The sequence below is a fragment of the Gopherus flavomarginatus genome, chromosome 12 (genome assembly GCF_025201925.1).
Source record: "Gopherus flavomarginatus isolate rGopFla2 chromosome 12, rGopFla2.mat.asm, whole genome shotgun sequence".
Lineage (NCBI taxonomy): Eukaryota > Metazoa > Chordata > Testudines > Testudinidae > Gopherus > Gopherus flavomarginatus.
The window spans coordinates 9,059,038-9,073,836 of NC_066628.1; the positions used below are offsets into that span (position 1 = coordinate 9,059,038).

Sequence of the window (14,799 nt, forward strand, 5' to 3'; positions counted from 1 at the left end):
ACAATTCCCCAGTCTCCATAGAAGCCCCCGGCTCCCCGCTCCCCGCGACATGGACGTCTCCTTTATCTAGTCACTGACACAGTGGCTTCTAGGCAAGGCACCTACATAGCGCTGGGAGAAGCTGCCCCTGCCCAGGGGCGGTGGGGTCCTCAGGGGGCAGGGGGCTGCAACGCGCTAGATTGATCGCTAGGACCCAGGAGCAGCCGGGAGGCGGCGGTGGGGCAGCGAGCGCTGGGCTCCGGCCCGGCAGCAGGAAGTGACTCGCAGCCGCTGCGGTGACTCTGGCTCCCAGGCTCCTGGCGAGATCCCCGAGCCCCGGCGGCTGGTGCTGGGAGCCCGGAGCCCTGGCTGCAGCCGGGAGAGGGGAATCTCCAGCAGGGCCCTTCCCGCTGCTCCCCAGGAGCCTCTCCCAGGGCAGAGCCCCCAGCCCGGCCCGGCCCCTGCCCCGGGGGGCCCCGCTCGGAGGGAAGGTGAGAGAGACCCGCCCCCCCCCCGGGCTGCAGGGGGAGGTTTGGCCCCAGGCTGCTCCCAGCGGAGCTGGCTGCGATTCCCGCCCGGGGCCCGGGAAAGCTGCCGCCAGCCCCGGTGCGTGCGGGGCGGGGGGAGCCAGCCCGGGCCGTGCTGGGGGCGGGACAGACACACGGGGGGGAGGGGGAATTGAGGGGGGAACAGGGATGTGTGAGGCCAGGGGCAGGAGGGGGATGGAGGGGGGCAGGCAGGGGGAGGTGGCTTTGGGGGGGGAGCTTTAAGAGTTGCCCAGCCTGGTGGGGACTTTCTGCAGTGTCCGCAGCCTGCAGGTGATGGGGAGACCCGGGGGAAGGGCTGGGGCTGGGCAGGGCAGTGACTGCCCAAGGGGCCCCTTTCAGGGACCTGCTGGTGAGTTTGTAGCAGAGGGCGAGCGAGTGTCTGTGAGTCCCAGAGCTGCTGCCCTCGGTGACACCCCCAGGCTCACACTCCTGCTAGCAGAGGAGTGTGGAGACAGTAAATGAGGAAGTGTGGTTTACTCTTTCTCATAACACAAGAACCAGGCTCACCCAATGAAATTAATAAGCAGCAGGTTTAAAACAAACAAAAGGAAGTATTTCTTCACACAGTGCGCAGTTAACCTGTGGAACTCCTTGCCAGAGGATGTTGTGCAGGCAGATGGTGTCCTTAGCCTCTGTTTGTCAGAAGCAGGGAATGGGCAACAGGGGATGGATCAATTGATGATCACCAGTTCTGTTCATTCCCTCTGGGGCATCTGGCACTGGTCACTGTCAAAAGACAGGACACTGGGCTAGATGGACCTTTGGTCTGACCCAGTCTGGCCATTCTTATGTTCTAGATGAAGTAGCTGATCTGTGTACTGGAGAGCAAATGCCCAGGGGAACAGGACAGGCACTAGTTGTCCCAGGCAGAGGGGAGGAGAGAAATGGAAGGGGACAGAAAGGGAAAGAGAAGAGACTGGCAGGGACAGCAGGAGCAGTAAGTGGGGAGGGAGGTTCCCAGCTCCCAGCCCGGATCCATTCCCTGCATCCCCCTGGGCAGACTGACTCTCCTGGGGACAAGGGGCGGAGCTGACAAAGGAAAAGCCATTTCCTGCCCCAGTCGAGTCACTGCTGGATGTATTGGATGCTGCCCTTGGGGCTAGTGTCAGGGGGAATCCACCACCGCAGCTCCTTTGATTCTGGTCTTTTCTAGTGTTTGGCTCAGTCTGTTACTAGGGGGCAGAGGAGGGCGATTTAAAAGGGTCTCAGGGGGTTCAGTGCTGGTGGAAGAGGCCAGGTCTCTGTTGTAATAAAGTGACTGAGGGTTTTCCCAGCATGGCAGAGTCTAGAGAGTCTGTCTGCAGGGAGAGAGCCGGGGGGAATCGGGGTGTGAAATGGACTCGAGCCCCTTCTGAAACCTTCCCCATTGCCCCTCTCGCTCTGACAGGCTGAGGAATCACGTCCACATTTTGCTCCAGATCCTCCCGTCTTCAGGAGTCAGGGAAGGGAAAATGGCTGTGATGAAGCCAGGTCAGGGAGGGGATTTTTCAGGGAGCTGCGGGGGAGATTTGTTGCAGGAGGGGAGGGGCAGGAAACACAGGATGAGGCAGGGAGGGGACAGGGTGTGACAAGCCTGCTGGGGCATGATTAACCTGGGCCTGATTTTCTGAACAGGCCCATTGGCGGAGGTGGGAGGTGAAACATTCCCCCATTTTTGAAACAGGAAACAGCCCCCTGGGCAGGGCTGGGAAAACTGACCAGACTCTCAGTGCCGGAGCCTGAACTCACTAGCCCGAGGCTGCTGTGAAATTTTGATAGGTTCATAGATCCCAGGGACTGTTTTGATCATCTACTGTATAACCCAGGCCAGAGAACTTCCCCAAAATAATTCCTGGAGCAGATGAATAACATCCAATCTAGATGTAAAACTTGTCTGTGATGGAGAATTAGTAAATTCTTCCAGTGGTGAATTGCTCTCACCATTATAAACGGACTCTTTATTTCCTGTCTGAATTTGTCTAGCTTCAGCTCCCAGGCCTTGGATTGTGTTCTATCTTTCTCCTCTAGACTAATGAGCTATTATTCAATATTTGTTCCCTGTGTAGACTGCAATCAGCTCACTCCGTAATCTTTTCTTTGTTTATCTAAATAGCTAGAGCTCCTTGAGTCTATCACAACAGGGCTGTTTTTCTAATCCTTTCACCGTTCTCCTCGCTCTTCTCTGAACTCTCTGCAATTTGTCAACATCCTTTTTGAACTGTCAGTACCAGAACTGGACACAGGATTCCAGCAGCGCCTGCACCAGTGACAGACACAGAGGTGAAATAACCTCTCTACTTCTACTCAAGATTCCTCTTGTAATAAGAGGAGGCCCTGAGATATAAACCTTGGCATCAGAGGCCTGGTTTGAGGCCTAAGGCTTGAACTAAGGTAATGGTCAAGACTTTGCTAACATAAAGCAAAGTTAAGCTGTGAGCCAGAGGCAGGCCTTGCTCACAGAAGCTGGCAAGGAAAGGGCTGATGCTGCAAAAAGAGACATACCTAAAAGGTACTGGATGCCAGATATCAGAACATTTGCATACTTGTACACTCCACACAGATAACAAGGAACAAGCTGACCCGTCCCAACGACAGAGCCAAAAGGGTAATATGATGGATAGAGTTGTTTTGTTTGAACCAACATGTACAAGGTGAGAGGCGGCATCTTGCTACTTAGAGGGGTTGCACCTCAATATGTCAGGAGTGATGTGTAACTTGTTTGTACCTGTGTATAAGAATGCATCCCTGGGGCAGTGTCTTTGTCCAGCCGAGGCGGCAGTGGAAAGTCCAGTCACTGACTGAGCTGAGTCCATTGCCAGGGGGCACATACTCGTAGCATGTCCTGTAGAGTAACATCTAGAGGGAACTATCATTGTGCTTCATTTGACAATAAACCTGGCCGAAGTGCCTTCGTACCTTCCTAGAGTCTGTGGTCATTGGGGGTTCTCTCAGGATCTGCTGGGTCAGCTATCTGCGCAGAGCTGGGGCAGCACACAGAGGAAACACACGCACGCAGCAGATTGATATCAACATTGAACAGAGCAGAGCACCACATCGGCAGCATCTGACAACACCTCTGTTTATACAGCCAGTCGCATTAACTCTTTTGGCCACAGTGTGAGGCTGGGAGCTCATGTTCAGCAGATTATCCACCATGGCTCCCATAGAGTCACTGCTTCCCAGGACGGCGTCCCCCATCCTGGAAGTATGGCCTACCGTCTTTGTTCCTAGATGTGTACGTTTACATTTAGTCGTATTCAAATGCATATTTTTTGCTTGCACCCAGTTTACCAAGTGATCCAAATTGCTCTGAATCAGAGACCTTGCTTCTTCATTGTTTACCCAGCCCCCAATTTTTGTGTCCTCTGCAAACCTGATCAGCGATGATTTTGTTTTCTTCCAGGTCGTTTCTTAGAAATGTTAAATAGCATAGGGCAAAGAACCAATTCCTGTGGGACCCCACTTGAAACATGCCTCGATGTTGATTCCCCCTGTAAAATGACATTTTGAGACCTATCAGTTAGCCAGTTTTTAATCCATGTAATGTGTGCCATGGTAATCGTGTATTGTGAGATTTTGATTCAAAATGTCATGCGATATCAAGTCAAACACTTTACAGAAGTGTACGTATATTATATCAACACTATTGCCCTTGTCAACCAAGCTTGTGATCTCATCAAAAAATGATCTCAAATTACTTTGAAAGGATCTATCTTCCATACACCCATGGTGAATTGCATTCATTACATTACCCTCCTTTAATTCTTTATTAGTCAAGTCCTGCATCAGCTCTTCCATTATCTTGGCTGGGCTCAGTATCAGGCTGACAGGCCTATAATTACCCATATTATCCGGTTTCCCCTTTAAAAAATTGGCTCATTAGTTTTATTCCAGTCTTGTGGAACTTCCTCAGAACTTGAAGGCTTATTAAAAAATCAACATTAACGGTCTGGCAAGCTCCTTGGCCGGCTCTTTTAAAATTCTTGGATGCACGTGATCTGGATCTGCTAATTAAAAAATGTCCAGCTTTAGTGGCTTCTGTTAAACATCCCCAGGAGATACTAGTGGAATGGAAAGAGTGTATATGATCAGACTGTGGTAAATAAGACTCTGCCTTCCTCCAGCAGCTGGGGGAGGGGGGCAAGGCACTCTCACCTTCTCCCCACCCCCTGAAGCTTCCTGGCTGCTCTGAGTAGGGTGGGGGCTGGGTGGGGGTGAGACTCTGCTACTCTGGTCCTCTGAGAGCTTCTGTTTTTTGCCTTCCTCTTGTGTGAGTAGTGAGAAAGTGGCTGGGGCAGCAGGTGCTGAGTGAGGGACTCTTGTTGTTTCAGATGCCGGTGACCTTCGAGGAGGTGGCTGTGTATTTCACCCAGGGGCAGGGGGGCTCTGCTGGACCCCGCTCAGAGAGCCCTCTACAGGGACGTCATGCAGGAGAACTATGAGACGGTGACCTCGCTGGGTAAGGGATTCCTGTGCCCTCAGCTATTAGAAGCCGTGGGGTCTGCGTGTCTGAATCTGGTCAAGTTCTTCCTTGGTCAGTTAGATTAGAGGAAAATGGGTCCCATAGTCCACAGCTCCAGTGTGAGAGAAACTTGCATCTCCATCCCCTCCAAAGCGGTCAGGGAGTCGTAAACCTAATGGACTTGCTAATTCATCCCCATCCCTCCAGCTTTCAAGGGGGCAGAAGTCATGTATTGTCCTATCTCTATTAACTCTAAGTCACATGCAGAATCCCTGTTGGCCTCCTTTCCCAGGACTGGTTCCATCCATGGGGAGGGCTTTGGAGGTTTAGAACTAGGCAGGGGTTTAACACCAGAGCTGTGTCTGCATCAGTGAATCCCCCAGAGTGCACAGATCCTGGAAACTCCTAGTGAAGGGATGGTCTCCCACCCCCAATGTCTGCTTCTCTCAAGGGGGCTCAGTGATCATGCTCCCAACTGTTCAGATTAGTCATGCTCCCAGCACAGCGCGCGGGGCCAGGTTAAACGCAGGGAATGTTCCTTGTGACAGATACTCTCCCAGTACTCCACACCCCCTGATCTTGTCTGATTTCACCCCTCGAGCAGGATTTCCCATTCCCAAACCTGAGCTGATTGCCCTGCTGGAACGAGGGGAAGAGCCATGGGTCCCGGATCTCCAGGCCTCTGAGAAAAAGGAGGTCATGCAAGTCACCCACACAGGTGAGGCGTCAGTGAAACGGACATAGAAACAGTGTGGTGGGTGAAGGAAAAAGTCGAGACTCCCAAAGATGTGCTGTGAACAAGCTCCCCCAGGTCTGCCCCATCTCACCCAGGTCAGGGCTGTAATTAACAAGTCGTGCCTCACTGTGACCTATCACTCATGGCTTCCCACACATCCTTTAGCTGTTTGCAGTTTCCTCCCCAACTTTACTCCTCTGTGAGTGTTTGGGTGGGATGTGGAGGCAGAATTCAATATCTCAGTCTCCCCAGCAGTTACTGTGTTGTGTTTTCTCTCTTTGCTATTCCCCTTTCTGTCCTTTCTCCCCGGCACAGACAGTGACTCCTGTCTGGATTCTCTCTTAACAGGTGATGAGACCCTGAGTGAGAACAAGGAGGTGAATTGGCAGGTGGAACCAGAGAGGACCTTTTTGAGAGGAGCTGAAGGGAATTTTTCCCAGTGCTTGGAACAGGGAGAAGCCTGGGGAAATCGGAGTGGGTCAGAGAGGCAGCTGGGAAACCAGCCAAGGAAGAAGGTGGATGAATCCATTCAAGGTGGGGGAGGATGCACTGATCCCAAGGAAACCACCACCGAGCAAACAAATCCCAAGGACAAGAAACCCTACAAATGCCTCGACTGTGGGAAAAGCTTCAGTGTAAGAACCAACCTTATTACGCACTGGAAAAACCACACGGGAGAGAAGCCCTATAAATGCTTGGACTGTGGGAAAAGTTTCCGTCAGAGCTCACACCTTATTACCCATCAGAGACTGCACACTGGAGAGAGACCGTATAAATGCCTAGAGTGCGGGAAAAGTTTCAACGTGAGGTCGGCCCTTATTGCGCATCAGAGAACGCACACGGGAGAGAAACCCTATAAGTGCCTGGACTGTGGGAAAAGCTTCAATGTGAGATCAGCTGTTATTAGACATCAGAGAATCCACACAGGAGAGAAACCTTATAAATGCCTGGACTGTGGGAAAAGCTTCAGTCAGAGCTCCAGCCTCACTAAACATCGGAGAACCCACACGGGTGAGCGACCCTATAACTGCCTCATGTGTGGGAAAAGTTTTAGCGACAGCTCGTCCCTTATTAAACATGGGAGAACCCACACGGGAGAGAGACCCTATAAATGCCTGGACTGTGGGAAATGTTTCAATCTGCGATCAGCTCTTCTTGCACATCAAAGAACCCACACGGGAGAGAAGCCCCATAAATGCCTGGACTGTGGGAAAAGCTTCAGTCAGAGCTCAAATCTTGTTACGCATCAGAGAACCCACACAGGGGATAAACCCTATAAATGCCTCCACTGTGGGAAACGGTTTAACGTCAGTTCAGCCGTTATTACGCATCAGAGAATCCACACGGGAGAGAAACCCTATAAATGCCTGGACTGTGGGAAAAGCTTCAGTCACAGCTCAAACCTCACTAAACATCAGGGAATTCATGAGGGAGAGAGAGCCTATAAGTGGGACATGTTTCAATAGGAAGTGAACCCTTAATACTTATCAGGAGACCACAGCGTGGGAGAGAGACCTCAGAAGTGTCCCTGTTGAGGGAAAAGTTACATTGTTCTGCATTAGACAAGCCACAAAATAGAGAAACCCCATAAATGCTTGGACTGTGAGAAAAGCTTCAGTAACAGCTCAGGCCTTACTTAATACTGGAGAACCCACATGAGAGAGAAAAACCTTGAATGTGGGGCAAGCTTCGCTTAGTATCTGGCAGCAGCAGATCTGTGCAGGGAAGAAACTGCTGAGATGTCCTTAGCAAGGAAAATGCTCCAAGTGGGAGAAATTCTCTGAGTGCCCTGACTGGGGCCGGCCATGGTGACAAACCCGTTTCCTTGTTCCCACACACATCAGGGGCATTTGGCTCCCAAGGATCCAGCTGCCCAGTGCTGGGGTGAGGATTCAGCAGCAGCCAAGCAGCAGCTGGTCAGGGACCCCCTGGCTCTGCCTGGTCTAAGCAAACCCCAGGCAGAGGAGGAGAAACCCCGATCAGCCTCTCCTCCCTGCTGCAGCCCTGGCTGCTGAACTGATGGATCAAAGAGGGGAAGGGAAAGAGAGAAACTCCTCCAGCTGCTCCCTCTGCCTGGCTGAAGTTCCCCTCTCTCCCTTCCCCACCCAGCCGGGATCCCCCTGCCATGAATATGAGGAGAAGGACACTTGGGCCAGGCCCCACCTTCACTCTAGACCTGTCTCCACCCCACATCTTTCACCAGCCCCTGGGCTGGGCTCCCCCACTGACCTGGAGCTGTTCCCTGCAGTGCGAGTGTCCCTGGGGGCTAGTAACTCCTCCCCTCCCCAAATCCCCCAGGGGGCTGGGCTGTGGGGGATCAGCCATTAAGGGACCAAGCCGAAGGGTTCTGGGGAGGACACTGGAGATTGAATGGTTGGGGCTGGTGAAGCGGGGGGAGCTGGGTGCTGGGGTATCGAGTGTTTGGGGATCATGGGATAAGAGGCGAGGGAGAGCACAGGGGTAGAGAGGTGCTGCCTCATCACTCACCCCCTCTGCCCCTTCTCCCTGCCCCTGCTGCATTCAGACAGCACCACCAAGAGGGACTGATTTCAACAGGGCCTTTCATGGGAGGCCTGGAGATCCCACCACTGCCTCAGCAGCATCAGCCTCCGAGCGTCCATCTGTGGTAGGAAACGTGGTCAGGATCAGCCACCTCATCTCCTCTGACCCTCCCCCGCCATCCTATCCTAGACTGAGCCTGAGCATCTAATTCATTCGGATCCCACCCTTAGCAGAGAGACTGTTCGAGTCACTGATGGTAGGGGTAGGTTCTCTCACTGGGGATAGGTTCTCTCACTCCCAGCCAGTCTCACCTCAATCCAGGCTGTGCCGGGAAACATTTCTTTTTGTACATTTTCTCTCTTACAGATGAGAGTTAAATGGATTCTAGAAGAGTTGGAGCAAGGGTAGTAAAAGGTGGTGTTTTAGGTTCTGTGCTATTTGAGAGCGATGGGGTGAGTCCGAGGGATTCCCTCCTTCCCCCGTCACTGTCATGCTCCATCCTTGATGCAGCAGCCTCTGTCCGAGCCTTGGAGAATTTTATCCTGTCCCCGTTCTACTCCACCCCACAAAGTGTCGCTTATCACAGTGTCCCTGGCTGTCCATGTGTAGGAATCACACTTTGATCCTAAGTCAGACTCCTGGAGGTGAAAGTGTCACTGACCTGGGCTGGGGTTGGGGGAGGATTCAGATGAACCCCAATGCACAAGCTGAGGTTTCTGAGCTTAAATTCCATCTATCGGTAAAGTGGCTTCTGGGCTTTTCACAGCCAAGTACAGATCATTTGTCGAGGGGAAGGTTTTGGTTTTATTTTATTTTGTTCTGTTTCATTGTGAGGATGCTAGAATTCTGTAACTAACACAACTGAATAGCGAGGAGGTGCTGAGTGAAGCAGAGTTAGTCAGCTCAGAAGGAAATGAGTCCGTTTGTTCTCCTGATTGTGAATCTGAAGAGTCTCTGGGATATCACTTTCTGAATGTAAAAGTGTTTCGTAGCCCACCCTGTTTCGTGGGGTTTTCTTTCCTGAAGGTGTTGGGTCACGTACTTTGATATTTGTTCGGTTTGATAGGTGATGGGAGATGTGATGAGGCAAATGACTATTTACCAGAACAGTCCTTTCCCATTTTAGTTTCACCTCTACCCCATCGTGAGATTTTCATGTGGTTTGAACAATGCCAATTGTCAATATGTATCGGCACAAACAGGGTGAGTGCGAGATTTACCCTCCCAGAGGCAGAGACTGAAATGAAGAAGGAAGTTACTGCCTGATCCCTGCAACGATGCAAGATATAGTCGGGAGGTGAGGGGTACAGAGCTGGAAAATTGCACATTTCGCTCTTGAGAACCAGACAGCCAATACTGAGAACTGTGAACTTGCTGCAGTGGGGCTAGAGAGAGACAGGCAATGTCCTACGATTGCCATGGGAAGGCACCCCTGAAATCTAAAGGGCTATGAATGACGCCCCAAGAGGGGAGAGGCGGGGAGAGGGCAGCGTCTCCTCATTGCTGAGAGGACGAGGCTGGGCAGATGCAAGAAGGAAGCCGGGGAAGTCACAAGGCCTGAGCTCCCTGGAAGCCAGTCTGACCCTCATCAATAAGGCCAAAGGGAGAGGAGGATCTGAAATTTTAGCTCCTCCCCTCCCCATCCGCCGCAGAGTCCTGGGTGCAGATGAGAGAACCCTTCTGTGCCCCTCTTGCCCCACACTGCATCCCTCGAACCCGAGCTCGCGGGGTTTCCTGCTCTCCGAGCATTTGCTCTTGTGACTGGATCCCAGCACCTCTCACGAACTGTCTGTGCTTTTCTACCAGATTTAACTTGTTTCTCTTTCCCTGGTGCCCGCGGGAGCTGGGAGCAGCACTGTGCTGGCCTGGGACAGAAATGCATCGCGCTGGCTTGGGCTCCGGGCCCTGGCTGGGGCGGTGGGTTTAGCTTGTATTTCTCCTTTGGAAACGATAAAGCAGAGCATAGTTTCTCAACCTCTGAGCGTCTCTTGTCGTGAATAATTAATCAAAATGGGCTTTCCTGGAAGCCTCTTGGAGGTGTTAAAACTCTTTCCCTGAGCACCACAGACTGCAGATGCCAAAGGAGCCAGCTCTGGGATTTCAGACTCTTCTATGGGTCTGTGGGGAAAATCCATCATTGGCAGGGGAAATCCCTGCTAGCTGTCCTGTCCCATTCACCTCCTGTGGAAGAAAAGTCAGTCAGGCTGGGAAGGCATTTTTTTGAATCTTGGTGGAGCAGTGATGGAGAGGAATCATGATAACCTGTTCTTTAAAGCAGTGGTTCTCAAGGGTACACGTATCCCTGGGATTACACAGAGGTGTTCCAGGGGGACATCAACTCATCTAGATATTTGCCCATTTTTACAACAGGCTACATAAAAAGCACTAGCGATGTCAATACAAACTAAAATTTTACACAGACCATGACTTGTTTATACTGCCCCGTAGACTATACACTGAAATGTAAGTACAATATTTATATTCCAATCGATTCATTTTATAATGATATGGTAATGATGAGAAAGGAGGCAATTGTTCAGTTACTGTGGCTGTGACACTTTTGTATTTTGGTGTCTGATTTTATAAGCAAGTTGTTTTTAAGTGAGGTGGAACTTGGGGGTAGGCAAGACAAATCAGCCTCCTGAAAGGGGGACAGTCGTCTGGCAAGGTTGAGAGCCACTGCTTTAAAGCACTTTGAAATCCACCAATGCAAAGTGCTATCTGAGAGCCAGGTATTCTTCTGATTTATTTTTGGCCATGCAAAGTGAGGTCCTGCACTCAGCGCAATGGCATTTGTCCATTTGGACGCAACGCAATAACTTTCGATTGCTGCACCTGAGTGTTCCAGGCAGCCCCCGGGGAGGAGGCTGCTGAGTTTGGTGAATGTCGGAAAATTCTGAGAGGTAATGGTGGATGCATGGGGCTCTCCAGGCATCTGGTCCCTAGCCCTCTCCACTTCAGCTAGGTCTGCAGTTGTCGAATGTCTGGTGCCTGGCTGCCACTGAACCCTGGAGGGCCGAAGGGATGGTGATGTTGCAATACCTAACTTTTAGGTGTCTAGAAAATCACTGAAACAACTCTTGGATCCAGAAAGGCTGAACTAGTCAGCTAGGCTCCCTGTACCTTGCAGGGGGAAACCGAGGCACTTAAGGCTGCGATCTACAAAAGCCAGCATGGTAGGCAGGGAGCCTCCTAAGCTAGGCCATGAGATGCTGATATGGAGGGGGTCCCTCAGTCTTTCCTGCAGAACCTGTCACACTTTGCAGCAGTCATACAGAGTCCTTGGGAAGGGATGGGGCCTCCCAGGCAGGTGCCCCAACCCTCAGACTGCAGAGTGGATCTCGCTGTGGCACAGTGAACATTCCACCTGGGCTGGGCATGGCACAGAGGGGCCTTTGATGAAGGTCTCCCCAGCAAAGACACTGCTGGGGAAGCAGCAGCTGCTCAGTGTCAGCTCCCAGATGCCAATGGAGGAGGCAGCAGCTCATGATACAGGATGAAAAACAGAGACAGATGGAGCGCAGCCTCCTTTCTCTGAGCAGGGACACAACAGCTACTGAACAGCTGCCCCCACTCCTCTCCCTGCCAGACCCCCAACCTGGGAGAGTATCAAGTGTAGTTAGAGTTGGATTAAGGCATTGGCTATTTGCTATTCCCAGGTGATAGGGAAAGACCGAGGTAGCACATTATAATAGGTGGGCCCTTATTATCCATTACCATTTACTGTCCCAGACAAGATGGAGAAAGGTGTGAGAGAGCAAATTATGATGGGGAAAGCCCCACCCAATCTGTCACAATATGGTACCCCTGGACCAGAGGATGGGGAAAGGCAGACACAGCAAATTGTGACAGGGCAGCAAAAGCAATCAGCAGCAACTTGTGCTGGCAGCTGTTTGCAGCCTGACCCTGGCTGGGGTCTGGGAGATCCCAGACCCAGCAATTGCCACTTTCCATCTAAATTCCTGTAAGGGAGAGTGCGCCAACTTTAGGAAAGAATGGGACACACAGGGGAGGAGGGGGAGGATCCTGCACAAAATCTCTTTTCCAAAGCAAATATCTAAACCTCTGGGTCATTTTCTTTCCCCTTTTCCTTCGAGGCAAAGGAAAACACATGTAATAAGGGTAAATAATGACTTAAAAGCGACCGTATTATATGTTGAGTCTTTGCCCCTGCCCTTTGCTGTTTTGATCTAAACCTCTGACTGCCAGAAGCTGGGAATGGGCGACCGGGGATGGATCACTTGATAATTGCTTGTTCTGTTCATTCCCTCTGAGGCACCTGGCCTTGGCCACTGTTGGAGGCAGGGGCACCAGGAAAGGGGCGGGGGCATGGCCCTCCCACTTTTTGAAAATGGACGGGCTTGGCCTATCCACTTTTTGCCATGGCCCCCAGAGGTCTTGCCCCCCTGGCCAGGCTAGCAGCATCACGCTAAGGACCTTCACCTGCCTGGGATGTGGGGGCCCAGAGTAGCTCCTGAACTGTGTCCTTGCCCTCCAGGTCCCCCACCCAGGGCAGGTGGAGGACAGGTTGCTCCTCACAGCTGCCTGGCTATGTGGTCTTACCATGGCCGGGCTGCGGCTATGAGGCCAGGTTCTCCAGCCAGAGCTAGATTCGGGTAAGAGCCTCACTGGTAGCTGTGGCAGGGCCGCAAACACTCCACCTCCCCTGTACAGTGGAGCCTGCATGGCAGGGTCATGGGCCAAAGCTGCTCTTGGCACCCCCATCCCAGTGGGTGGAGGGTCTGCAGCTCCCAGCCCACTCTGGCTTCCAGCTTGGCCAGGGTCAGGGCCTTGGGCAGAAGGTGTTGTGCCATGGAGGGGGAGGGGGCCCCTGGTCCTCCTCTTTTTGGCAGGCTCTACTGCCCCTTGCCAGAAGACCGGGATATTGGGCTAGATCAGGCATGGGCAAACTTTTTGGCCTGAGGCCCACATCTGGGTGGGGAAATTGCATGCAGGGCCATGAATGTGGGGCTGAGGCAGGGGGTTGGGGTGCGGAAGGGAGTGTGGGGTGTGGGATGGGGTGGGGTGTGCAGGAAGGGGCTCAGAGCAAAGGGTGCAGGGTTCAGGAGGAGTGTGGGGTGCAGCAGGGGTGTGGGGTGCAGGAGGGGGCTCAGGGCGGGGGGTTGGGGTGCTGGAGGCAGCTCAGCGCAGGGATTTAGGGTGCAGGCTCTGGCCTGGCACTGCTTATGTCAAGCAGCTCCGGGATGGCAGTGGGGCTAAGCCAGGCTCCCTGCCTGCCCTGGCCCCACGCCGCTCCCAGAAGTGGCCAGCATGTCTGGCAATGGCTCCTGGGGGTGGAGTGGGGCAGGTGGCTCTCCGGTGCACTGCCCTCGCCTGCAAGTACCACTCCTGAAGCTCCCATGGGCTGCGGTTCCCCATTCCCAGCCAATGGGAGCTGCAGGGGGCAGTGCCTGCAGGTGAGGGCAGCACACAGAGCCCTCTGCCCCTCCTCTTTCCCCCAGGGGCCACAGGGACATGCTGCCGACTGCTTCTGGGAACAGCATGGTGCCAAGGCAGGCTGGGAGCCTGCCTTAGTCCTGCTGCACTATGGGACTGGCAATCCCGCAGGCCGAATTGAAAGCCCTGATGGGCCGGATATGGCCCGTGGGCCATAGTTTGCCTTCCCCTGGGCTAGATGGAATATTGGTCTGACCCAGTGTGGTTGTTCATAAGACCATAAGAATGGCCATACTGGTTCAAAGGTCCATCTAGCCCAGTATCCTGTCTTCTGACAGTGGCCAATGCCAGGTGCCCCAGAGTGAACAGAACAAGTAATCATCAAGTGATCCATCCCCAGCTTCTGGCAAACAGAGGCTAGGGACACCATCCCTGACCATCCTGGCTAATAGTTACTGATGGACCCGTCCTCCATGAACTTACCTAGTTCTTTCTTGAACCTCGTATAGTCTTGGCCTTCACAACAACATCTGGCAAAGAATTCCACAGGCTGACTGTGTGGTTGGTGATGAAATACTTCCTTTTATTGCTTATGTTTTGCTGAAGTTTCTTGTTTCTTTTTCTCTTATCTTCTGTTTGTAATTCCCCCAGCTCTTTGCATCTATTACTTTGCATCCTGTGGCTTGGCATTCTGGGAGTTCCCAGAAGGTGGTTAGCTCTGGAAAAGGAGCCTGTTGGATCTTAGGAAGGTTCCCTGGGGTTAGAACAACAGAAAGTTAGAAACCCAGTAAGGTAAAAATGACAACTTAAGAAACATAGCTGTAGGTCTATTCCATATGCTTGAATTAAAATATTGCATAAGCAGCCCGGCTAGCTCAGTCGGTAGAGCATGAGACTCTTAATCTCAGGGTCGTGGGTTCGAGCCCCACGTTGGGCGAAGCGAGTTCTCTTTTTCTAAAAGTAGAGCGAGGTGTTTTAACCATATCTTCCCTGGAAGTAAATGTCTGTCTGTAAGAATGACTGTTTCAACCATTTTCCTGTTTTTTAAAGAAAGCAAAGAGAGAGACAGACAGACAGAGAGACGCCAGATGCCAGTTCCTGCGCCAGGAGTAATGCCACTCTGTTTCTTACAATCGAAAAATAATATTCTGATTTCCTCTGCTTTCTCTTTCTGTCTCAGCTAGAACAGAAAAACA

The 14,799-nt window shown here is 52.3% G+C and overlaps 1 protein-coding gene and 1 non-coding gene across 3 annotated transcripts; both read left to right on the forward strand.

The window, feature by feature from the left end:
- The first annotated feature begins 230 nt into the window (after positions 1 to 230).
- Positions 231 to 9,199, forward strand: LOC127033322 (zinc finger protein 501-like). 2 transcript variants are annotated; one of them, XM_050921322.1, is made up of 4 exons: positions 231 to 470; positions 4,838 to 4,965; positions 5,573 to 5,686; positions 6,020 to 9,199. In XM_050921322.1, the coding sequence occupies exons 2-4, from the start codon at positions 4,932 to 4,934 to the stop codon at positions 7,168 to 7,170; spliced, it is 1,299 nt and encodes a 432-aa protein (XP_050777279.1). In that variant the 5' UTR covers positions 231 to 470; positions 4,838 to 4,931; the 3' UTR covers positions 7,171 to 9,199. The 2 variants fall into 2 exon arrangements, with proteins under 2 accessions (XP_050777279.1, XP_050777280.1); XM_050921323.1 differs by having other exon boundaries at positions 6,053 to 9,199.
- A 5,268-nt stretch (positions 9,200 to 14,467) lies between these two features.
- TRNAK-CUU (transfer RNA lysine (anticodon CUU)) lies at positions 14,468 to 14,540 on the forward strand. Its single transcript has one exon. It is a non-coding gene; the product is annotated as a tRNA-Lys (tRNA).
- The last annotated feature ends 259 nt before the right edge of the window (positions 14,541 to 14,799 follow it).

What these genes read in the sequence shown, in the direction of transcription:
- LOC127033322 (XM_050921322.1), top strand. Translation starts at nt 4,932, where the DNA reads ATGCAGGAGAACTATGAGACGGTGACCTCGCTGG. An exon ending in TGAGACGGTGACCTCGCTGG is followed by an intron (nt 4,966 to 5,572) that starts GTAAGGGATTCC and finishes CCCCTCGAGCAG; the next exon opens with GATTTCCCATTCCCAAACCT. An exon ending in CATGCAAGTCACCCACACAG is followed by an intron (nt 5,687 to 6,019) that starts GTGAGGCGTCAG and finishes TCCCCGGCACAG; the next exon opens with ACAGTGACTCCTGTCTGGAT.